We start from the raw sequence: 25,483 nt of genomic DNA, 5'->3' as shown, positions 1-25,483 counted from the left end.
CAGCTTCCTACCAACTTACTTCCAGTATTATTCAATAATCGAGCAACTGGGGAAAAAAGTACTCTTTTGGCCACAACCTCATAGGCACATTTTGGTATTGGGTCACACAAATATCCAAAGCTGATCCCTTCGTTCTATGGAAAATTTTCAAATGGGAAAATTATATCTTGCTGATCAGTCTTGGGGTGTATGCACATGCTTCCTACCATAACCCATTTTTAGGTTGAGCATTCAAGACTTCTTGTATATACTTTACTATATACTTATATGTGTATGTACTTTGTAGGCTCTGGAGATCAACCCTAGAACTTGTCTGCTTCCGCTTACGGGCTTTTTTTTTCTATTCAACTGCCTCTATTTAACTGTCTTGCTAGAAAACAACCAGTAGAGGTCAGTAAAATACCAGAATTGCTTTCTGCTTGTTCAACTGCCTCTATTTAACTGTTATAGAAAACGACAAGTAGAGGTCAGTTAAATACCTGAATTGCGTTCTGCTGAGCGACTATCTTTTTTAAAATTTTCTGGCACTGCCTTTAACTTTCTTGATAGAAAACGACCAGCTAAGGTCAGTAAAATACCAGAATCACTTTAACATTCTCTAGATTCCAGTCCATAGAAATTGCCTTCTACGAGCACCCATAGACAATAATATTTTTTTTCAAATCTTGTATTTTCAGTGATCTGACCACCGAAGCCCTGATTTTATATTAAAAACCGAGCTTTGGACTACACCATTTCCCGCTGAAAGGCAATATTTCTCTCCATGTGTTCCCATACCTGGTGTGTCACACAGTTTGGTGCTTACTTTCCCTCCATGTTAAAGGACAATAGATGTTTTAACATCCAGGCTAATGTGCTTCATAGCTAAATACATATAAGTGCCCAAATGTGAGACCGATTGCATTGCAAATGCTTGTCTTTTGGGCCTATGACTTTCTATATCTAGCTTTGATGCCTTCCAGTTCCTTTTGTGTGTGGAGCATTAAGGTAGTATATGTCAGCAATATATTGCTTTTTGTGCCCATTCTAGCCTCTGGTAGCCTTACCTCTAGTGGGGACACTTCTAGTATTCCCATCAACCCCTTAATAATGCAAGATGTAACAGTGTGCTTGAACTGCTAGTATTTAATCCGCTGGGTGCTTTTTATTTAGTTCGTAATTGTGTAAAAGGTACTTTTTTTTTTTAAGTTCAGAAATGTTATTAAAGTAGGTTGAAACAAAATAAGCACAATAAATCAATAAAGATGTTACATAAGATCAAGCAATAATACAATAGCAAAAATCATAAGACTGGATAAAAGTAGGAGTTAGAAAGAAAAAGAAAAGGGGAAAATAAATTAAAAAATAAAAAACAGCTGACTTTAGGCAGTAGACTGTGAGCATGACTGAAACATCTGAAAATGTATACACATAAACTATTTAGGAAGTTGAAAACTGTAATATGAAATATACAATTTGTAAAATACACAAGTAGAATATGAAATATGAAACATATGAAGCAATGTGGATTAATGAAGAGGCATTTACGGAGGTTTAGGGACTTCTTGCTGTCGGTGAGATAGAGGCAAAGAGCGACTGGCACTATCATTAAACAGGGAAGTAACAGGATCCCACAATTCCTTTCGTTTTGTAGCCAGAGTCAGTGGATAGACAAAGGTCGTGTCCAATCTATGATTGTAGCAGACAGCATACCACCAAGCCTGATACGAAATTTTTGTAAAATCTTTCCAGTTTTTGGTGATTTGTTGGAATGCTACTGCTAACAATAAATCAGTTATCTTTGTACGCATTATGCAGTGACTCCAGATAGGAGAAACGCTCCCCAAGAAAATGTGTGAAACAGAGAAAGGATGTGTGGAGGAAAATATTCGATTTAATTGGGACCATACCCGCACCCAAAAAGTATGGACCAGGGGGCAATCAAAAATCATGTGGAAAAGATCTGCATGTGGCGCTGAGCAAGACCAGCATGAATCTGTGGAACCAGGAAACTGTTTGCTGAGAGAGAGTGGTGATAGTAATAGGCGATTGTAAATAAAAATTAGTGTCTGAGTCGCATTAGCAGCTCTAGATGACTTGCGCAACTTCAACCAAATTTTATCCCAAATATCAATGGGCCAAGAGACACGTAAATCCTCTTCCCATTTCTCCTCCGTCTTAGTTTTAATGCGAGAGAAGGAGGAGGTTAAAAGATAGGTATAGATTTTGGAAGCTGAAGCTCTTTTGAGGAGTAGAGAATATAATAAAGGCATACTGGAAGGTTCTGAGGAAACAAGAGAAGGAGAAGTAAGGTATGTAGCCTGGGCCTCTTGAAGTGCAGTGATTAACAAGGTATATTTGGAACGAAAAAAAGAAGGAAAATGAAAGGAAGAGACAGCTGAGGAAAAGTAAAGGAATTGACCTTGATGATATAATTGATGAACCCATATAAGACCGTGAGATCTCCATGCCTTCCAAAAGATAGTTCTATTATTGATTAAGATAGCAGTATTGTTCCATATAGGTTGCTCAAAAAAGGATGAGATAGGTAAACACGGAAGAATTTTGGATGTATGCTTGAGAATAGGGGTAGATATAAGTTGCGGTTTTCGGGAGAACAGAAGATATTCTTTAAAAGAGAAGGGAGAGATGAAAGAACGTTCAAGATCCAACCAAAGAGGAGACGAGGAGGTAGGATCCAAAATTCACCTGGATGCTTGGTGTAGCAGGAAGGAGTTATGATATAGACAAAAATTAGGAAAGTTCACTCCACCCTCCGTCTTAGGACGCATAAGTTTTGTCAAGGACATACGTGACTTTTTATGACCCCATAAGAAAGTAGAAAGGATAGCATTAATTTTCTTAAAGTATTTTGAGGGAATAGAAAATGGGATGTTGGAAACATAACAATGACAAACTGAACTGAGAATAAAAGAATCTTTATTCAGAGCTCCAACATTCCAATGTTTCTTTGCTCACAGCTCTGGCTGTGAACAAAGGCTTCAGGGAGCCTGAGGGGATTCCAATCCCCTCACGCTTCCAAAAGGCTTTGTTTTTTTTGTTAGAACATTCTGTCCTCTAGTGGCAGAATGTTCTAATAGCCTTATAGCCCTTCGTAGATGGGCTATACCGCTATTAAAGTCCCTCTCCCTTGTTAAAGGCCCTCGCCTTCGGCTCGGGGCCTTTAATGCTGGAGAGGGCCTTTAATAGCCGGTATAGCCCTCTACGGCGGGCTATAAGGCTATAATAGTGTATACAATATGTATGTCTGATTGTGAATGAAAATCACAATGACAAGAAATATTCATGCATCATTTAAGAATAATGAAGGTATATTTGTAGTGCTATAATGTGTTTTCCTTTTTAAAAGAACCTCAACTGATCTTTCAGTAATGTTTAGATTCTGTTACTTATGTGTTGTAGGAGGCTGGAGATGTAACTTTAACATCTATTGAAACTTTGTTTCTTTATTTCAGAATTCATATATAATCAATCTTTTATGTGGAATCAGTTAGTGCATAATTTGCCATTTCCTAGCACTATCAGCAACGCATGTTCCTATTAGTTGAGCAGGTGACACCTTTTTTATCGTCCTCATGAGGATGAAATCCTTGCATCACCCTGCTAGCAATCAAAATGTGTCCTACAGGTTACACACAGGTCACTGTACAATGCACCATTCTATAAAAAGTAACCATCTACATACAAATGAATGTTATTAATGGAATGATGCATCGAATATTATTTTTTTAACTGAATAATAGGATGCAACTTTGTTTGCTAGATTTTTCCAGTAGTTTGTTTTTCATATAGTGCTGCTAGTCAGGAATGACTCTAGAGCAGGAAGAAGATAAACATTTTCATTTACTTTTCTTGAAAGGCAACATCATATCACTGTATTTGACTCTGAAGTACCTTAAACTGGGCACACTTGCAGCCTCTTTTATTATAGGGAAAATGTGCAGGATTTACGTTCATTTATGCAGAATAGTAGTTACCAACTCAGCTATCTTCATACGTCACTTCAAACCAGTCCCCAGGGCTGAAAGCAGTTCACAGTCAATGGTGTTAATCCATAAAATTAAATGATTATGAAGAGCCTGTAATGCTACAGGCCTCCATGAAACATTAGGTAAAAAGAACAAAAGCTGGTTTCCAGTTCTGAATGGCCTATGATGGGCCTGGGATGTTAATTTGGTGGTCCCGGCTCACCCTTTACAACCGGGTCTGCAAACAATAAGATACATAATTTAAAACAGGACAGTCCAGCGAATCCCGTGGTGGGTGATTTATTTATTTGTTTAAGTTTCATATAGCGTGAACCAGTCGCAATCGGTGCCAGAAACTTTCCAAAAAGATCAGTTACATTACATAAGCGCTTTTGTTTCTTTAAATTACATTTTATTCAGAACAAGATTCAGCTGCTGGGTATAATTAGGTGGTACTCTGTCTTAGAGGCATTTTGTGTGGTGATTTTGCAAGCAATCGCTATGACCAAACGAGTACAACTTGTGAAAAATGGCTGCCCAGAGGCAGAGTCTTTTAAGATTAAATGTGAGATCAACCCATCTTTTTCTATATGCAGTTTAGTTTTCTATTGCGTTTGATTCCTAACGATGGCTGGCTCCAATGTGGAATGTTTTTGAACTACGGACTAATCAGGCAAAGTCCTTTGTTCCTAACTTCAGTGAACTGGGTCTTCAAGGTCGGGAGAATTGTCTTTTATAATTTAGGCGAATCTATAGTGGAGGAGTGCTCCTGTAGCACTACTGCACATACTCTTAAATGCCTTTATAAATTGGCCCCAAAACATCTAAAATGGGAATTTCTTGTCTGCACTACCCTGTATTCAGCTTTCATGGGAACTAAGCGTAGTGAAACATGATGTGATCCTAAGGAAAGCAATTCCTATTTACTGAATAACATCTTGGGGTGTTGGAGTATGTGAGATTTTGGGTGGACTCGTGTGTATATCATACTATAAGCCATGGTAACTACCCATTATCCTCTCCCCAACCCTACTACTAGGGGGCCGAATATGATCTTGTTTGCAAACTGTCCTGAACAAATTGGTTCCGGACTCGTTTCCAAACGAATTGGGTCCTGCGAGACCAGACGGCCGATTACGATGCTTCGTTCGGTCGGATTCGCTGTGACTTCAATGGGAGCCTGTGTTCCGAACGCGATCACCTGCTTCCAATGAAAAAAGGGGTGGTTGATGGAAATCTTGCATCCTGTGGCGGGCACCCCATGCTGCCTGCCACATTGTGCATGGTTAGGAAGAGGGGTCCCTTGTGTACCCCCACGGGCTACATATGTATGCCTTCACGTGAAGGGGGGCCCGCAACGGGCCCTCAAACACAGATTTCGACAGTTGTTTAATCTCGGGCAACCCAAATCGGAACGGCTGTCCGAATCTGTCATTATAATCGTTTATCCGGAAACCTTTGCCCATAGAGCTGTACGATTCGGCTCCGAAAGTCTCGGACTGTCCCATTGTCTTAAGAAACCGATTCGGACTGCCCGTACAGTTTCCAGGCATCGTAATCGGTTGTTGGGAAATCTGTACGATTCAGTAAGAAATAAGGGTTCCAAATCGGATTCTGAAATACCTAATCCCATCCGGAACCTTTCCTAAAGACATAGTAATCAGCACCTATGTTTTACTGTTTGTTTAAATCTTTGTATTGCACTTTCTCTACTCTTTCCCTTTCTTAAACTGATATATCCAAAATGATTATACGCCCTGGTTGTCTAATAGGGCTAGCTCTTCCACGAGAACCCAGATACGGACTCAAGACAGCAAGCCCTAATTGCTTTTGATTTGTTTCTTAACAACAATACTCATGGCGACATGGTGTGATCTAATCCAGGATAAGATTAGCTCTGTGTAATCGGGGAACCCTAAGAGAGAACTGTGTAGCTTTTTCGGGGATTCCACGTTTCCCATGGTGTCATTTCGTAGCATTATAGTGTGACCAGTTGACAAATGGAGTCCAGAACTTTGTGGATTCTTTCGTACTCCAGCATCTTCCATCTTGGCGTCCTGTGAGTGTTGTGTATAGGGGCCATGAATCCTTTGGTTAATTGTGCACAATAAAAAATACGTGTTAAAGGGAGCATGAGGGTGCTGGCCCAGGACCCTCCAAAGCAAACGTGTCCCCTTTACTACAGTTTCCCACATGCCTGGGACTGTGGAAGTTAAATGATATAAGCCACCACCAGGTGTTCCAGTTCCGTGCTTGAATTGTGTGGTTGCATCAGCTTTCTTTATCCTGACTGAAATTAGCATATCTTACTTATGTCATTAATTATGGAAGACGACAAAGTACAGCAATTTTTCATTGTTAGCATTAAACATAGTCATTATGTTAATTGAAGATTGCCTATTGTGACCTTCTCTTGAATTGTTGTGCAGTGTCATTTATTTTACAGGTTATGTAAATCAACATGGGGTCACTGTACCATTTACAAAAGGAGACCACCTCTAGGCTTTTCATTTAGAAAGCTTTACATGTGGCTGGATGAAGGCAGCCTTACCTTCAATGCCAACCCAAATGAGGTATGTTGTTATCCGTTCTGTCATATTTTCAGTTTTTGATAAATATCTAATGTATATCTTACAGATCTAATGTATATCTTACAGGTTTTGCCTATCAGTTAGCCTAAGAGATGTTTGTATTATGTCCACAATGTGAAGTCCCACCCAAGCGGACTAGCTTTTTATAAATGAAGCAGTAAAGCCAAATTATGCTAAAATACTTTGTCTGTATCGGAGCAACTAAGATGACTGGTTCTCCTTTTAGCACTTCACTCTCCAGTTTCTTCTCTACAAATATCAAGAACTAAGACTCTGCTTCCTATGGAGTGCCTTACAGAATTGATCCATGCTTGTATTCCCGAACATGTTCATGTGAAAACCTCCAACATATCTTAGATTACCTGATTGCACTGTATTCACCCTTTGACACTGCAAATATTCCATTCACCTATAATGGAAACTACATCTGACACACCTCGTGATGCGGCCTCTTTGTTCTTTCTGCAAACAGCCCACTGGCTCATCTAGTTTATCCTCTACAGATTGCCTAACACCCCCGAATCTATAGCCCTGATTCTCCTTGGCACACCTTAACACAGTAGTGCCCTTCATCTGCAGCCTGTAGGGGGGCCTGCTTAAGGGTTCACTGACAGAATATTGACCACAGAAATATAGCTGTAAAAATATCTAGGTAAAAATATAGAAAACAAAAATATCGACTCCCTATACTTAAAAAGGTAAGTACAAAAATATTGTTTACAATAATATAGTTGTATTAAATATCGATATTAAAATATATATAATTTAACATATTAAAATGAACATAAATTAAATACTAACTTTAATTTATAAAAAATAATTAAATGGAATAAAACAAATACAACAAATAAACTTCCTTTGAAAAATGTAAACACATATATATATATATATATATATATATAGTATATATAATTATACATATATATACACTATTTTAATTAATGTATATAATTTAGAAAACCTTGAATAGCATATTATCAAAAATATATGTAAACATATTTCAATATACCAAAAACATAAAATATTAAAAAACGGAATCAATTTAATTAACAATAGAAATTAAACAACACACTTATTTTAAACTGTAATTACAAATAAGTGAAAAGCATAAATTTTGCAAAGTATAATATTATTATTATTATAGTCAAATTCATAATTAAATATATATTACAAAAAATAAATTAATACAAATTAAAATAATGACATCTACGTTTCCCACCAAATTAAAAAGAAAACATTTTTCTACTACTAAATAAATATAAAAATAATTACTCCCACCTAACAAAATCCAACAGTAACAAAATATTTTACACCACACAAAAATAAGATTTACTATTGTAACTACAATAAATATAAAATTACATAAAATATCACAATATACTCCAATTCACTATTCCCACTACACTTTAACAAAAAAAGCAATTCCCACTTCACTCAGTGCAACAGTAGGGAAAGTGTTGGATTGCAGAGGGTAAAATTTACTATTCGCACTCCAGTCAGTGGAACGGTAGGGAAAGCGCTGGATTGCGGAGGCGTAACATTTACAATTCCAAATCCAGTCCGTGCAACAGTAGGGAAAGCTTTGGATTACAGAGGGGTACACTTTACTATTATTTCCTCTCCAGTCATTACAACAGTAGGGAAAGTGTTGGTTTGCAAAGGGTTAAAATTTACTGTTCTAACTCCAATCTGTACGACAGTAGGGAAAGTGTTGTATTGTGGAGGGATAAAATGTACTATTCCCACTTCAATAAAGGCAACTGTAGGGAAAGCGCTGGATTGTGGAGGGATAACATTTACTATTCTCACTTCAATAAATGCAACAGTAGGGAAAGCGCTGGATTATGGAGGGGTAAAATTGACTATTCCCACTCCAGTCAGTGCAACAATCGGGAAAGTGGTGGATTACGAAGGGGTAACATTTACTATCCCCACTCCCGTCAGTACAACAGTAGGGAAAGTGTTTGATTGCAAAGGGGAAAAAATTACTATTCCCACTCCAGTCACATGAACATTAAAAACTAAATACCTTCAACAAAATAAAAATATTTTTAAAATAATGTATATGTTACGGCATTTCCAGAGCCCTAACATCTTTACAAGAGCAGCGGTCATTTTTCCTCACCTGACTGTTTTGAAATGAAAATCCACATGATCGTGTGCTTGTGCTGAAAAACAGAACTTTGCCATTATCACAACATGCACAATGCACACTGGGAGCAGTAGTTCGTGATTGCAGTCACGTGATGCACCAATTTATATTGAGCTCGAATACACCTGGGCGCTTGCAAGTCCAGTCTGTGAAAAAGGCATGACGCCGAAACGTTGACTTAAGGGACTCTCAGAAGCAAGCGCTTTCATCACTTTGGAAATAAAGCTTGTTACTACTGCACTGGGCCTCACTTCGTTTGTTTTGCCAAGAAGGTGATAGGGGGCTACCCTGTGCCCTTTCGTGAGGCCGCCCTGAAGGGTCATGAGCTCCGTTTACAGGGAAACGCTTGGATGTGATTTGGGAAATGTTAATAAGGAGACTGGCTCACTCGTGCCTTCAAACCTAACAAGGAATGCCACTGTGGTAAAATTGTCGGCGCGTGGAAGGGATTCAGACAGGAGCACATCCTGTCATGATCTTGCCGTTGGAAACGGCATTTCCAGAGCCCTAACATCTTTACTAGAGCAGCTGTAATTTTTCCTCACCTGACTGTTTTCAAATTAAAATCCACATGATCGTGTGCTTGTGCTGAAAAACTGAACTTTGCCATTATCACAACATGCACAATGCACACTGGGAGCAGTAGTTCGTGATTGCAGTCACGTGATGCACAAATTTATATTGAGCTCGAATACACCTGGGCGCTTGCAAGTCCAGTCTGTGAAAAAGGCATGATGCCGAAACGTTGACCTAAGGGACTCTCAGAAGCAGGCGCTTTCATCACTTTGGAAATAAAGCTTGTTACTACTGCACTGGGCCTCACTTCATTTGTTTTGCCAAGAAGGTGATAGGGGGCTACCCTGTGCCCTTTCGTGAGGCCGCCCTGAAGGGCCATGAGCTCCGTTTACAGGGAAACGCTTGGATGCGATTTGGGAAATGTTAATAAGGAGACTGGCTCACTCGTGCCTTCAAACCTAACTAGGAATGCCACTGTGGTAAAATTGTCGGCGCGTGGAAGGGATTCAGACAGGAGCACATCCTGTCGTGATCTTGCAGTTGGAAACGGTATTTCCAGAGCCCTAACATCTTTACAAGAGCAGCTGTAATTTTTCCTCACCTGACTGTTTTGAAATGAAAATCCACATGATCGTGTGCTTGTGCTGAAAAACTGAACTTTGCCATTATCACAACATGCACGATGCACACTGGGAGCAGTAGTTCGTGATTGCAGTCACGTGATACACCAATTTATATTGAGCTCGAATACACCTGGGCGCTTGCAAGTCCAGTCTGTGAAAAAGGCATGACGCCGAAACGTTGACTTAAGGGACTCTCAGAAGCAAGCGCTTTCATCACTTTGGAAATAAAGCTTGTTACTACTGCACTGGGCCTCACTTCGTTTGTTTTGCCAAGAAGGTGATAGGGGGCTACCCTGTGCCCTTTCGTGAGGCCGCCCTGAAGGGCCATGAGCTCCGTTTACAGGGAAACGCTTGGATGCGATTTGGGATATATATCTATATATGTCATGTGATCAAGCGCTCTGTGTAGCGCGAAACGCGTCATGATGGCTGGGAGCACAAACACCGAATAAACCACCTTGCACAAAATTTGGGTCCGTGTTTTCAAGTAGAGCGGAGTCTGCTTTGCTGCCGGATTTCCTTTGGAATATATATATACACCAACTGGTTTTCTGCTCCTGTGTTTTCTGCTCCTGTGAGTCTACCAAACATTCCCCACACCGCCAACCCAGATGCACTCACTCTGTGCATTCTGGGAGTTGGAGTCCGTTCAAAGCCATGTTGCCACGGTAACCAACAGGTGACCCAAATCAGCGAGGGGGAGGAGCAACCGGACTTTTGAACTCTAATAAGGCACAGGAATGGGACTATTCAAGCGAAGGTGGTTCACGCGATGCAAGGCGCTGAGGAAGGCATAACGCCGAAATGCATACGCCACTACTGCATTGCATTGTCTGCCTAATAAAGCCGGCTTTTCTTTGAAATCCCCTCTGGCCTCTGCCCTTTCTTGTTTGGAGGGGAGTTATGTGATATATTATGCTCCGGCCAGAGGAGCATTGCAGATGGCCCCGCAGCAGCAAGCGACCTGGAGATATTTACTGGCACACCGTCGCTGGGCTCAGCGATGTTTTTGCTCGGGGTACCGAGAGCTCCAGTGTCCGCCCCCCAGTTCAGGACAGCACGGGTGGAGTGAGGTACATTACCTCCAACAGGACGCTGTAGCCTACAGCTGTCCCTGCCTACATTGCCTACCTGGACTTCGAGGCAGCAGCGGACCGAGGGGACCCAAGGAGGAGCTGGTGAACTTTGGCAGATTCCGGTGCACAGCCTCACTTCCCTCCTGCACCAACTGGTTTCTGCTCCTGTGAGTCTACCAAACATTCCCCACACCGCCAACCCAGATGCACTCACTCTGTGCATTCTGGGAGTTGGAGTCCGTTCAAAGCCATGTTGCCACGGTAACCAACAGGTGAGCCAAATCAGCTAGGGGGAGGAGCAACCGGACTTTTGAACTCTAATAAGGCACAGGAATGGGACTATTCAAGCGAAGGTGGTTCACGCGATGCAAGGCGCTGAGGAAGGCATAACGCCGAAATGCATACGCCACTACTGCATTGCATTGTCTGCCTAATAAAGCCGGCTTTTCTTTGAAATCCCCTCTGGCCTCTGCCCTTTCTTGTTTGGAGGGGAGTTATGTGATATATATATATATATATATATAAGTAAGTTCAGAACCGGGGTAGGTTGCTGGGATCTGGTTCCCGTAGTCAGGTGGCGTGTAAATCTCGGCACCCCCGCCGCCGAGAAATTTCAATTTAGCCAAGTTTTGCAGATTAAGCACCACACGCACTCAGAAGACGTACAGCTAGTTGCGTTTATTTTCCAAAATAACGCTACGCGTTTCAACACCGAAGTGCCTTGCTCACACGTTGAGCAAGGCACTTCGGTGTTGAAACGCGTAGCGTTATTTTGGAAAATAAACGCAACTAGCTGTACGTCTTCTGAGTGCGTGTGGTGCTTAATCTGCAAAACTTGGCTAAAATATATATATAGATATAGATATAGATATATAAATATGTTGGGGGGAAAATCATTAATATTAACAAAATTAAAAAAGAAAGAAATTATAATGTTAAATACAGAACACAAATAACTACAAATATTATAAATAAAATACAAAGATGATTTTCATACAAATAACTTTTATTTTGAAATTATTTACTAACAAAAACATTAACTATTACATAAATGTAGTTTAGTTACTTACCGAGTTACTTCCCATCTTACAACACAATAAAACTCACAATCTGCACCTAAAACACTAATAATATATTCATCAACAAATTAATTTTCATTTATTAAGTATTAATTATTACATATTTATAATTAATGTACTTCCACAATATACCCCCACAAAACACACAACACAATTATTAAATTAATTATCAATGTAAAACAAAATATTAATTGTTTAAAACTGATTTTCTTCCCACCCCATACACTACACAACCCACATCTAAAATGTAAAAATAATTGATTTGCACAATTAACATAATAAATTAGCAGTTAAACATTATTTATGACAAACCAAGTTATAATTCATCAAAATTTACTTCCCACCATTTACCCCAATAATCCCCACAACCTACACCACAAAGTGAATTTTAGAAACATTAATTACACAACTAAATTTAATTTTCAATGAAATAACTAGTAGTATTTAACAACTAATTAAGTGAAATTACTACCCATCCTTCACCCTTATAAACCCAAAACCCACACCGCATAAAGGAATTAAACGATTAACATTATTACCAATTAATTAATATTAATTATCAACTGATTATTAATTAAAAACACATTACACAATTACTATAATTATCAATTAATTAATATTAAACAAATTAATAAATAATTAAAAATATATTGCTTCCCACCCTATGCGCCTATAAACCCCACAATCCGCACCTAAAAGAATTACACCATTACCATAATTATCATCAATATAAATTAACAACTAATTATTAGTTACCAATGAATTACTTCTCACCTTTTACGCCCATAAACCCTACAACCCACACATAAAATGTACCATAAAAAATTAAAAGAACAATTAACACTATTAAATATGAATTAAATAAATATAATTAAAAAATAGTCATTAATTTATTATAATTCAATAACATCCCACCCTATTCCCCTATAAACCCACAACCCGCTATGGAACTAAAAGACGCAACATTTTATTAAATTAAATGTAATAACTACTAAATATTTGACACATATATTAAAAAACATAAACAATACTTATACAAAAAAATTGCATCCCATACATTTAAAATATATACTAAAATACATAACACTGATTACAAAAATCGATATTTTAAATAACTATTTTTGCAAACGAGATTAATGACTTCTACATTTTAAAAATCGATATTCTTGTCCATGATATTCTTGCTCATGAAATTTCTGTGTCATGATATTTCTAACTCGATAATTGTGTCAGTCCATATACTGACTCAATGTTTTGTCTGAAGACCACGGTTAACTACACTGTTTGAAATAGGATTGGGCCACCTTCGCTGAGAGCTAGCCAAGTGGGTCCAAGCAATTTCTTAATTGGAGTAAATACAAATAAAATCTATATTACGCAATAACAAATACGTCATTATTTTACAGCCATAATAACATATTGCGAAACCAAGGATAGACAGAATCTACAAAAATGATCCTCCCATTGCTTATTGGACATCTCACTCTTTGTTGTCCAGTTGCCTACAGTAGCCATTTTACAGTCTGTACATTCATTCACTGACCGATGTATTGAGTTCAGCTAACCAATACCCATTGAAAAAGCAGATAGCGGAACAATTTTTGCTGTAACTTTGTATCACTTCTTTAGAATGGTACTTATAGGTAATACCCACCACATACACAGTAGTTAGTGTTTAGTGAAACACATTCTGTATTTTTGTAGAAAGTATTTTTATAAATAGCCTTGATCTCTCAAACTATGGGATGGGGTAGCCCAGTCTTGGATAATCTGCTTCAGATGGCCTGGTAGTCTGGCATGGTGTATTAGAAGAGCATAATGGACATATCGTGCTTTGAAACAGGTACCTTTATTATCTGTTTTTGACTTGGGGTGGTTCTACTGGAATATTGGTTGAGTACATTAAATGACTCCATAATACTAACAACTTGATACTTGCATGCCAACCCCATCCACTAGTGCTGATGTGGTTGGTTTGCTGTTTCAAAGTCACTAATAAAATAAAGACCCGCATGTTCATGAAGAACATCTCCTTGAATAATACCTTGCATTCTTCCAGTTCTCTTACTTCTGTATGTATGATTGCACATCATGCCATGTGTGTAACTTACTAAAGCTAAGAGGAACTGTTAAGGTTCGGAAGGCTTTAAGTTTGAGTTCAAGCTGATGAGTGTATTTTTGGTGATGGAAGACTTTCACAGTGAGTGCCTTAGAGACGGTGACTGGTCAAGGCAACTTACAAATTACGTTAATGCTGTCTTTGGACAGATGCCTCTCACCCACTGAGATTTCATGATTGAGATAGCAAACAGATGGAAAACAGAATGGTAATTCCTCTTTGGAAGCTGTGTCCCCTTTCTTTGCTGGTTCAGCTAAGAGACCGAGGGACACAATCTTGCATTTTTTAAAGTCGTGAGACAGCCAGCAGCTGTTTATCCACCTGGATTTTTATCTACTTGGGAAGACGAGAATGCCCAGATCTTTCTTGAGCGCTTGGGATAAGAGGGAAGGCGATTTGGTAAAGCCTTGTGGCATGCTTGTCCATGTAAGAAGTTTTCCCGAAATTGAGAAAGCAAAGAGGTATTGAATGTCAGGATGTATTAGGATTGAAAATAAAGCAGAATAGGTATCCACCACAGTGAGCCATTTGGCAGTGGCCGTAAAATAAGATAACATTGTAGCAGGTCTTGTAGAGTCTCACTGACCTATAGCCAATCTAGTCGTGCCCTCTGTGGTTGGTCTGATAAGTGTGTGTGTGCTGTTTTTTGGTTCTTTGTGGGCCTGTTTTATGGTCTGCTGGAATAGCTTTTACTGCTGAATTTGTTGATCTTACCCGAAACATTGCCTATAATACATACAGTCTTCCATATCTTGCTGAACACCTGCAGAACTTTTACAAGTTCAAATTTACGCCAACTTGTGCATTTTGACCACCTTCTTAGCTATCTGATTCGCTAATAGGGGCCACTTTCACATTGGTACCCCATTGGTGTCCAGGCCTATTTTCTGCCACAGTCTGACCTTGGGCCTGGTCAGATCTGTACCTGTCTTTATCAGGCTTTTTGAGCGCTAAAGTAAGGGGCAACACTAGAACAACTTGTTTTATTAGAGCATCAATAACTGGTTGGAGTCCCGCTTCCGGGATTAATGGGTAATGAGGGATGCCTCAGAGTTTCTTCAGTGGATTTACCTTAATCTTTTTTGGGTCAGCAGTTAAGACACCCTATATTATTTGCATGTTTGCACCGTAAAGGAGAGATCACTTGATCGAGTATGTCAGTGATAGATTTTGGCATTACATTTTTACATCCAACACCTTCAGTACATTATTGGGTTTCAAATAATACTGCTAGAACTTATTGCTTCATTGTGTGTCGATACAGTTGTATAAACACCATTGCTTGAACTAAGCACAGTTCCAAAGAAGTGTTTAGGCCTGTAGTGGGGCACATGCTTATTGATGCTTGATCAGTGCTGTGTTGGGGGAATCCAATGTCAGAAATGTCAAGTGCCTTAATGGATATTTGCGAGAGAGGTAAGTAAGGGGGATAATTCAGAGGTTTTTAGAGGAAAATGTTTAGCTACAGTGTCAGTAAGCTATGAGTGGACTTTACATTAAAAACACATTACATTTACGGCCTAAGAATCATAACATTTACACCACAATTGTTTCCTCTCTGGTAGGTCAAAAAATGGGTTAGTCTAAACGTTTGGGTATTGACTTTGGGAAGCTTTAGTAAAATCAGGTGTTTAGGTTGGCAATGGGTAATGTGTTGTCAATTTGGACAATCTAGTTTCCATTGTGCTGGCTCCCCAGAGTTGACACATGAGGAACCACTGGATGGAGTCAAATCACATTGAGCCCTTCCCTGACTCAGACTGACTGCCCTCCTCTCTTCCCACCCCAATCCTTCCTTTGGCAGTTTCTTAAGTAGTTGCATTTGTAAAGGCATCATGTATGATTCCTGTGACTAATTAATTCTCTCTTGTACAGTGACAGTTATTAGCAACATAAACTAATTCAACAAGACTCTTAGTTTGTCACCCATTACAATTAGTGCAAAACTGCCTTTGCACGTTGGTCTGCATACCTTGAACCAAGGCAGAAACAGTAGGTTCCTGAGCACTTTCTGTAACCCTCATTCTGTGCACAACTGTTCCTTTTGGTCCATTCAGTCTTCACCTGACATACATCCATGACCACATTTACCAGTGCCTCCTAACTGCAATGAAAGTCGCTGCATGACCAAAGGCCTATCAAGGCCAGTTACTCTTTTCCAGCAAACCATCTTTGGTTTCACTTGGCGCAATAAGATATGACAGTTTATTCACATCATCCCAATTAGGATTAGAACATTCGGTATACAACCTTTACAACGCAACTTTTACCACGACCTACCATTACCACGCATTTTTTACAACGCAGGATCCATGACAACGCATACCATTACCACGCATGTATTTACAACGCAGGTACTTTTACAACGCATACCATTACAACGTAAGTATTGGTAAGTATATTATTTTATTAAAAATATTATTTGTTTTTTTTTTGTAAAGGGGTATTTTTTGGGTTCAGGGTCAGTTTTTAGTTTTTGGGTAAAGGGGTATTTTTTGGGTTCAGGGTCAGTTTTGGGTTTTTGGGTAAAGGGGTATTTTTAGGGTTCAGGGTCAGTTTTCAGTTTTTGGGTAAAGGGGTATTTTTAGGGTTTAGGGTCAGTTTTCAGTTTTTGGGTAAAGGGGTATTTTTAGGGTTCAGGGTCAGTTTTCAGTTTTTGGGTAAAAGGGGTATTTTTTGGGTTCAAGGTCAGTTTTGGGTTTAAATTTAAATTACATTAAATTAAATTGATTAAATTAATTAAATTAAATTAAATTAAATTAATTAAATTAAATTAAATTACATTATATTAATTTTAATTAAATTAAATATTAAAAAATATTATATACTTACCAATACTTACGTTGTAATTGTATGCGTTGTAAAGGTATATGCGTTGTAAATACATGCGTGGTAATGGTATGCGTTGTCATGGATCCTGCGTTGTAAAAAATGCGTGGTAATGGTAGGCGTGGTAAAAGTATGCGTTGTAACGTCATACATCCGAACATTCAAATACAGTTCATAATTCTTCACATATTTATGAGGGCTATCACGAGTATTGTGAAAATTTTGTTTGATATTCCCTAGGTCAGGCAAGGACTAATGGACATAAATGGTGACACAGCCTTGGAGCCAGGCTACTCTTGCAAGGGCAGGAGGACATTCCTTATGGCAGGAGGACATATGTGGGATGAAATGGGACATCCTAAGAATTGCCACTGTCAACATTGCTGGTTAAAATTGTATTTTAAATAGTTTGGAGGTTTCTTTAAATTCCTCTCACTCTCTGCCCAGCTGTGCACCTCAGACATTCGCAAGTTATAGTTTGGCTGCTCGCCCTAGACACCGCTATTCTGCATCAGAACAGTAGGGTGCTGAGTGAGAACGAACCTTACAGGTTGAGTTTGAAGTTAAGAAGTCAGTCTCTTGTCTCGCGCATCCTGCGCTTTACTGTTGTACTTTGCTTATTGCGCCGTTATTTGCTGCATCCTTTGCATCTACCTGCACAGTATTTGCTGGTGCCGTTTCTGCCAGAAGAATTGTTAGTGTTGCTCATCTTCCTTCCGGACATTACCTGTGATGCAGCCCTGGCGTCTTCTGCTGGCTTGCTTCTCCTGTCCTTCTGCCAGCTCCTTTTTTCTGGTGTTATTTGTTCAAAGAACTAAGAAGGAAGCTGAGCAGTGTAGGTGCAAGTTCCAAACCTGTCCTTCTAGTGGATAATTTAGTATTTCAGTCTCTCTTGGATTTCTTTTACGCCCCACATCTGAGACTCTTGGTTAAGTATGTTGGCTTCCTCATACCAGATTAGGAAAAAAACATTTGTTAGCTTCTGCCTTTCTTAAGTTCTTTCACGCTTGTCCGCTGCACCTCTACATTTTGAAATCTCTTCGTCACAGCCTTTCATGGCGTACAAAGGTTCCAATGCAACCGAATCAGCATCCCTCTTTCATTCATGCATTCATCCACTAAGTACTGTTCTTAGTGTTATGGACACTCCTTTGCACCCTCCTGAACCCTTTCTCGAGCTTGCTGCTTTAGACCATCTCCTTTCTAACTTCTAGTATACTGGCACCGTCCAATCCCGATACCAATGTAAACCGATTTATCCCATCATCACCTGCTCATATGACAATTTTCAAAGTTCTCTTAAAATAATTTTACAGCCAGTTAACCAAATCAGACTTCAAATGTCCTAAAGTTTCAAAGTGTATTGGCGATATCCGATTTGATCACTGGCCATTCCTACACCTAAGTTCCTCCCTGGAGAATCTTCCTTCTTGCCTACAGGGCATGGGATCTTCGTGAGGAGTCCGGTCCAGCTCCTCTCCTTGTTTCTTGTCAAGCATAGACACTTCCAGCATAACACACCAGGTGAGTTAAAGAAATTCTGACCACTCACCAGTTTGTATTCTAAAAATATTTATTAACAAAAAAAAACTAGATCTGTAAATCCTAGGACCAGGTGACAACAAAATGAGCATAAGCTAAACAAGCAATGACAAGATAGACATTCATAGAATTTTATATATTGAGCTCCAATTGAGATCCGGGATGAAATTGAATCAAAGTTATTGCAGGTTCTGAAATCATGAGAACATTTAGAGACAGCCTTCAAATAGATACAGAAATGCAAACCGCCACTGAGCAAGCTAATCTGAAATTTCTTGCCTAAGTGCCAAATATGGAACCAAGGTTTTTCATGTTTTGGACGAACACGAACTGGAAGGTGTGGTTCGCATAATCCGAAAATGCCTGTTACATTTAAAGTTAGCAAATTTCTCCTCCTCATTATACTTCACATTATAGAACATTGTGACTGTAAGGAGTGGGGTTATTAATTTGCAAGAGGGTATTCCTACCAACATGATAAATCCACTCTGATTAGGTCAAACACAGTTCTGGAAGAATCTCTGCTAAAACATTAGTAGCTATGGCTCAACCAACAGGCAGTGCATGTTAAGTTCAACCTGATTCTCCCTCCTACTGTTACTGGAGTCTGACTGCCTAAGAAGGTCTGGTGAAAGAGCAGGAGAAGTCCTCCGTGGCATGCTAAATTCGAAAGAGGTAGTGCTAAAGCTGCAGTTGCTTTGGAACGGTCTCTATGCCCTTCCCGGTGGATAATCTCTATAAAGCAGTTGGCAGATAAAACCCATCTGCTCCTCCTGTGCTTAAAGACAGGCTGTTATCCTCTGAGTCAAAGCTGTTAACTCCCCCAGCCAAAGATGTGTATTCAAGGTCTGAAGGGGCTGAATGGTAAAACTGGCATTAGTCCTGTTTTGGTTCATGGAGCACAAAGTACATATTTATAAAGCTACACTAAAGTTTTCAAAATCTGATTTCACCATTGAATTAGATTTTGAAATGAAGAAATGGCTGAAGGATTTTTCCGGTGGAGATAGCAAATAAAGATTGTATTCCCCTACATGCTTGTTCTAGAAAAGATTCAGCAAAGCCTATACTGTGAAATTGCTTTTAGGTTTCATTTCACTGTGGGAGCACACTATTCCGAATATGTAGCATGTCCTATTTTGTATATCGAGCGTACAAGACATACTTTAAAGATCTCATGAATATTAAAAAACACTGCTGGCCAAATACGACATTTAACCTTTTATGCCGTAGATGCAGTTTGAGCATCATTTACAATGGATTTCCAGGAAATAGGCGAAACAGTGAACTTCTGTGTACAGCACGTTTTGGGGGTAGCAACGCTGCTTCGCTTCTGTTTAACAGTGGATAAGCACACAGACAAAATCCAGCAAAATCATACAGGCAGAAAAGGAGAGACCATAACTGTAATGGTATTTACATTTTTGAGCAGAGATTTAGGGGCCCATTAGGATGGCGGGCGGATCGCCCCCGCCAGGCTGGCGGTAGCCACCGCCGTCCTGGGGGGGGGCGATCCGCCCGCCGTCCTACCCGGAATGACCCCCCGCCATATTAGTATGGCGGGGGGACTGCGGCGGACGGAAAGACCGTCTGCCGCTTTTCTGCCCCGGTCGCCTTGCGGCTGGGTCGGAAAAGGTGTCATATGGTGGTGGTGTCTATCAGACACTGCCAGCCATATTAGCAGGGGCATTTTCCAATGCCTTTCCATGGCAGCAATACCGCCACGGAAAGGCATGCGGATGCACCCTGCGGGGACTCGGGGGGGGGGGGGGGGGGGGGGTGGTGCATATGGGGGCATTGCAAAGTACAACGTGGCAGGCACTACACTGTTCCTGTCACGTTGTGCTTTGTAATGCACAACATGTATCTTTAGCAGTGTGGCGGGCGGTGCTTTCAGCACCGCCCGCAATGCTAAAGATACAGGATGCTCCCGCCAATGTGGCGGGCGCATCCTAATACCCCCAACGGGACCCCCGCCCTTATGGCAGGCGGTCCCTACACACAACAGTCATCCTAATGAGACCCAAAATCTCTTATTAGAAACACTTTGTGATCATATGTGTTAGGCATTTATGAAGATGCCAAATATTTAAAACTATTACTATGTGTAACTAACTTTTAATCTAATGTAAATGGACTAAATTCAAGCTATAGTATCCACGCTTTCTTCACAGCATTGTACTGGCAAACATATTAAATGATTAGATAATTCCAGAGGTCATGGAGGACGTTGGGACCTCGGCATAGAGCATAATCGTCATATAGCAGTTAAATAAAGCTTAACGTGAGGACTGAATCGCTATGGAAGAAGTTTGAAGATTAGCGGGCTGAATTTATTAAATATATATACTATGAACTGGTATATATTTTGCTAGACCATACTTCACATATAAAAACACTAATTCGATCAGATTTCAAATATTTAATTAAATATGAGGACATGTAGAATAAATAAACAATCTTTTTACAAGTGCCTACATCTAAATATTTAAACTTAAAAATGTAAATCATTCCAGATACACTATGAGAGAAGTCTGGATCATCAGATGTAATTCTCGTGAAACGTGTGTTAACAAAAGTATTGGATTAAAACTGCCAGAATATTTTGTATATACTTCATCTCAGCTTTGAAGGCTGATGGGGTTAGAGGGAGTAGAAATGCTCATTCTGCTGTTTTTCATTTGATGTTTAATGTCATCTCTTCCTTTTTTAATTCATGCTAAAATATTTTTACAATTAAATAATGTCTTTGATTTGTTTTTTTTCTGCAGCCATGGGGGCTAAATTGGCCTCATGCTCTTTAATGTGATCTCTAAGCTTTCTTGTTTGATTATTTGTCTGATAGGAGCGTAGACAAAGTATTTACAGAATGTATTCTAATTGATTTTGAGACACCTGTGTAGATTTGTAGTAGAGTATGAAGGGACCTGTTGTTACAAAGTATAGAACTATGAAGGAGTACATCTTTTAAACACACTTTGTATTACTTAATAAACAAATGATTAGACACAAAGACGAGTGCTAGTATTTATGCAAATTAATTTTTCTTTCAGGGCATTGGATACTTTATGTCTAGAGGTATACTTGATGACTCACCAAAGGAAATTGCAAAGTTTATTTTCTATACAAGAACACTAAATTGGAAGAAACTGCGACTCTATCTTGATGAAAGGTAATGTACTTGTTGCTGATAAGAAAAGAAAGCCTGTACTCAAGTCTTCGACTATTTGTTCAGGTATATTGTAAGCAAGGCTAACAACTTTAGTGACTTTTTGTAGCACTTTGGGAGGTAAACGTCCAGAGTTTGAGCTGCACAAGTCTGAAAATCATCATAATTGCTATTGTCCAAGAGCTAAATGTTCAGCTTGCCATGCAGGAATGTGTGTGTGACGTGAACGTCACTCACTCTGCACTTCGCCACCAGTTTAAAATAAAACCTTTTCAAGAGGATTGTGTTTTTTTCCAAAGGAGAAAGATTATTCCTCAACTTCAGAATGCTAATAGGGTTAGGTTCGATCTTATGACCTGCAGCCCCCAGCATATTTCAGCAGTGTGCCTTTAATTCACAGAGGCATTTTCCAGCTTGTTACAAGAGGCTCCTTCGGAGGGTTCAACTCGAGTAACAAAGGTATAACCAAGAATCTGCGAGTTTAGGTATGCAGAATAGTTGAAGTGCTAAGTCAAGGTTCACCTGATTGTGTAGCCCTTCCAGACCTACTTGATGAGGTGGATGCCTTTTTGCTAATGATGTACACAGTCCATCATATCCCCTGTGTCTAGCAGCCAGAAGCTTTGTACCTTGATTCTGTAATAAAAACGTAGAAAGTACTTTTTATGTAATTGGAATTAAAACGCTGTGCAATAACATATAACCATCTTTTCTTAGATTTGTCCCAGAAAGTGGACGTTTGTGTATATGTATGTTGGATGTTTATAGGCCATATGAAACTAAAAGGCAGGGGAGTTGTACAGTGTTAAAGACAAGCAAAAAGTGATAGGAGAGGCACCTGGTATGTGCACTGTGAACATATTTCTACTTGCCCTGAGTGACACATGCAGCATGTCCTTAAGGGGTCCCATTAAGGAATCTGGGATAGTGTGGAGCAGGGCATTACCTCCATCCAGATGGAGGCTACGAGGGCTTGAACCACGGTTCTGAAGTTGTTTTTTTGAGACAGTGTTTCGCATTCTTTGGAAGAGACAGTTGGCACTAGGCAGTCTTGGTTGGTTTTTTTGTGGCAGTTTGGTCCTCGAGGGTGAGGTTGGTGTCCAGGGTGAATTTACGTGACTTAGCCTTCAGTGAAAAATGGGGATCAAAGCTGTTGCGCTTTATGTCATTGATCCGGGTTTGTATTGTTTCGTGTTTGTTATTATTGACAAATAACAGGACTTTTGTCTTGGTTGTGTTGAGCTTTGATAGACCCCTCACTCAAAGTGTTTGTTAGTACCTGCAAGGATTCATTTCCACCTCTCTTGCTCCTTGGGACAGCTGTCCAAGCCCTGCAACTTTAGGAGAGTTTGTCTATAAAGTGCTGTTTCCATTTGTGGTATGCCTTGCTGTCTGCCTGCCTACTGCCTACATGATGTTCTTCTACCGTCTGCGCTGCTGCCTCTAGACTTGCCCTCTCCCTGCCCTCTTGCCTTTGGAGAGCTGATTTCCTTGCCCTGCTGTGTTCGGAGTCTTTCTCCAATTACAAGCTTTCATCCCAGCCTACTTACTTTATGGGGGAAGATCTGTGCGAAGAATAACCCGCTTTTTCTACATGCTGCTTGTTTTCGCTGCACAGCTTGCACTGATACGTCTCCATTTATGTCTAGGATGGAGAAGCGTGAGTAATCTATTGCATTTCTTTTCTTCTCTGTATCCTTGTTTCTTTCTCCTCTGATTTGCCTCCCCGCATACCTGTTTGGCCAGTTGGTGTGCAGGTGGTAGTTATTGGTGGTTTCTCCTTCTATTCTGTTTCATTCTTCTCCTTGTTTATATATAGGAAGGAGGATGGGTTTTGGTTTCTGTTTTTCTGTTTTATCACATTACTCTTTTTGTTTCTTTTTTTTTATCCCACTGCTCTTCATAGTCTCTGGTTCGCTCTTCTGTTCGTCCAGTTTCTGCTTTTCTCTTTTCTGTTTTCCTTTTGGAAGACAGGAGGATATGTAGTATCCTGGTTCTAATGTGGTTCATGCTATTTATTTGATTTTTTATCTATAAAGTTTTATATAGCGCAAACTTGATCCCGAAGGATATCAGAGCGCTTTACATTTTTTTCTATACATTATTTCCGTTATTTTGCCAAACTTCATCCACTTTGTTCAAGCCATCACGCCAAAAGACACATCACTCATTGCAATCTCGGATCCCCCAATTCCTTGTATAGCCCATCGAAGCCTACACATGAATACATGACGAATTTCCAAACCTCCACCACTGGTTTACTATGGTGGATGTGTATTAATTTGGCAATACCAATGTACATACAGCTGTGCAACCCAGTGTGCCCTGCTACCAAAGCGAGCCACTACCTTCAAGTATATTATGCCCCGGTGCATAAGGAACGGCGCACCGATTTGGGTACTGCACGCTAACCATACCGTTACAACTGCCACAGGTGTCCCCATCGGCCTCATATACTACTGAATAATCCTCCACAGAATCAATCCAGTCATTGGGAAGTGTAGTGAGCAGCGGGAGCCCTGATCTCACCCACCAGCACTCACGGACATCCTCTCCTTCAAGCACCAACCTCCTGGGGCAGCAGGGAGGTTCACAAGATACTCACGCCCCACAAGGCTGTGAAAGGAAGTAAGATGTTTCAGTCATAAGTCTATCTTGGGTGTGTGATTGGGAGGTGAGATGAGGAGGAACTCAGTTTTCTTGGTATTAAGCATGAGGTGGTTGCCATTGAGCCAACTTTGGGTATTATGAAGAATGGCGTTGAGGGAGAGGAAATCATCTGGTGAGGAGATTTTCATATATAGTTGAGTGTCGTCCGCATATAGGTGATATAGAATGTATGCGCTAGTGGAATTCTCCCTGAATGATGTAATATGTAATGTTGGGAGTGTGAGGCTACAGTTGAGAAGGGTTGAGCAGCATGCTGGCTGGTCCTGGTGGGGCTGAACTATCGGATTTGTAACTACTACAATAAATACTCTTGAAACTCTGCAATCTGTCTGGACCAAGTCACTAGACTCGTACTCAAACATGCATTCATGAATGGCCCACATATTGTTGTATACAGATAAGTATGAAATGTAGATTTCATGTCAGCTGAAAGAGGGATCATTAAACCGAGATGCAACCAAAACCAAAGCGTTAATTTAGAGTTATCTTGACGTTTATTGGGTCTGTTCACAAGGAAATTAGAATATGTGAATTAGTACTGCACTGATGTTACTTCACAAACTCACAAATCTTCCACTACTTACAAAACAAAGAATTACTTAAGAGCTTTGACCTTTCTCTGGTTCATACACAAGTGACTCACCCGACCGAGCAATTTAGATTCCAATCTGGGAATTGTAATTTTCTTTACTAAAATATGCATTCAGAATTTCATATAGCAGAATACAACATAACAATTATGCGGAAGAGCTTCCAGATTTGGGAAATTCATAGGCTCAATTTTCTGTTAACTTAAGGCTGTAGATCCAAATTTTCAAATGTCTTGAAGAAAATGTTGGGAGTTTCAGCACCAATGCGATATACCAGTATTCACACCTTCTGTGAAGCAGCAGCTAAGAACAAACAAGGACCCCTGATTCTGTGGTGGAGGAATAGACTTCTTGTATTCAGACAGCAAGTTTTCCCCACTCAAGCATGCTCAGTTCCCTAGCCTATCTACTCCCCACCACTCATGTCTTCTTTTTGCTTCTGTTGATGATGTAAAAATTCGTAAGATGTCATGATGGAAAACTCCTGCTTGGTCTTCAGTGTTTCCCTATTTCTGCAAGCCTGATAACTCGAACTAAACAGTGTTGCATACATCCATTT

General features: G+C 39.8%; 1 protein-coding gene across 1 annotated transcript in view; it reads left to right on the top strand.

Annotated features, from left to right (window-relative positions):
* Nucleotides 1-25,483, top strand: part of FBXO8 (F-box protein 8) — a 249,186-nt gene that overhangs the window by 123,896 nt on the left and 99,807 nt on the right. The window contains exons 4-5 of the mRNA XM_078677080.1: nt 6,415-6,541; nt 21,549-21,667. Of these exons, the coding sequence (XP_078533206.1) occupies nt 6,415-6,541; nt 21,549-21,667 (246 nt within the window). The remainder of the gene's footprint in view (nt 1-6,414; nt 6,542-21,548; nt 21,668-25,483) is intronic.

Source organism: Lissotriton helveticus, chromosome 2_1 (genome assembly GCF_964261635.1).
Source record: "Lissotriton helveticus chromosome 2_1, aLisHel1.1, whole genome shotgun sequence".
Lineage (NCBI taxonomy): Eukaryota > Metazoa > Chordata > Amphibia > Caudata > Salamandridae > Lissotriton > Lissotriton helveticus.
This window is presented reverse-complemented; position numbering and strand designations above follow the sequence as displayed.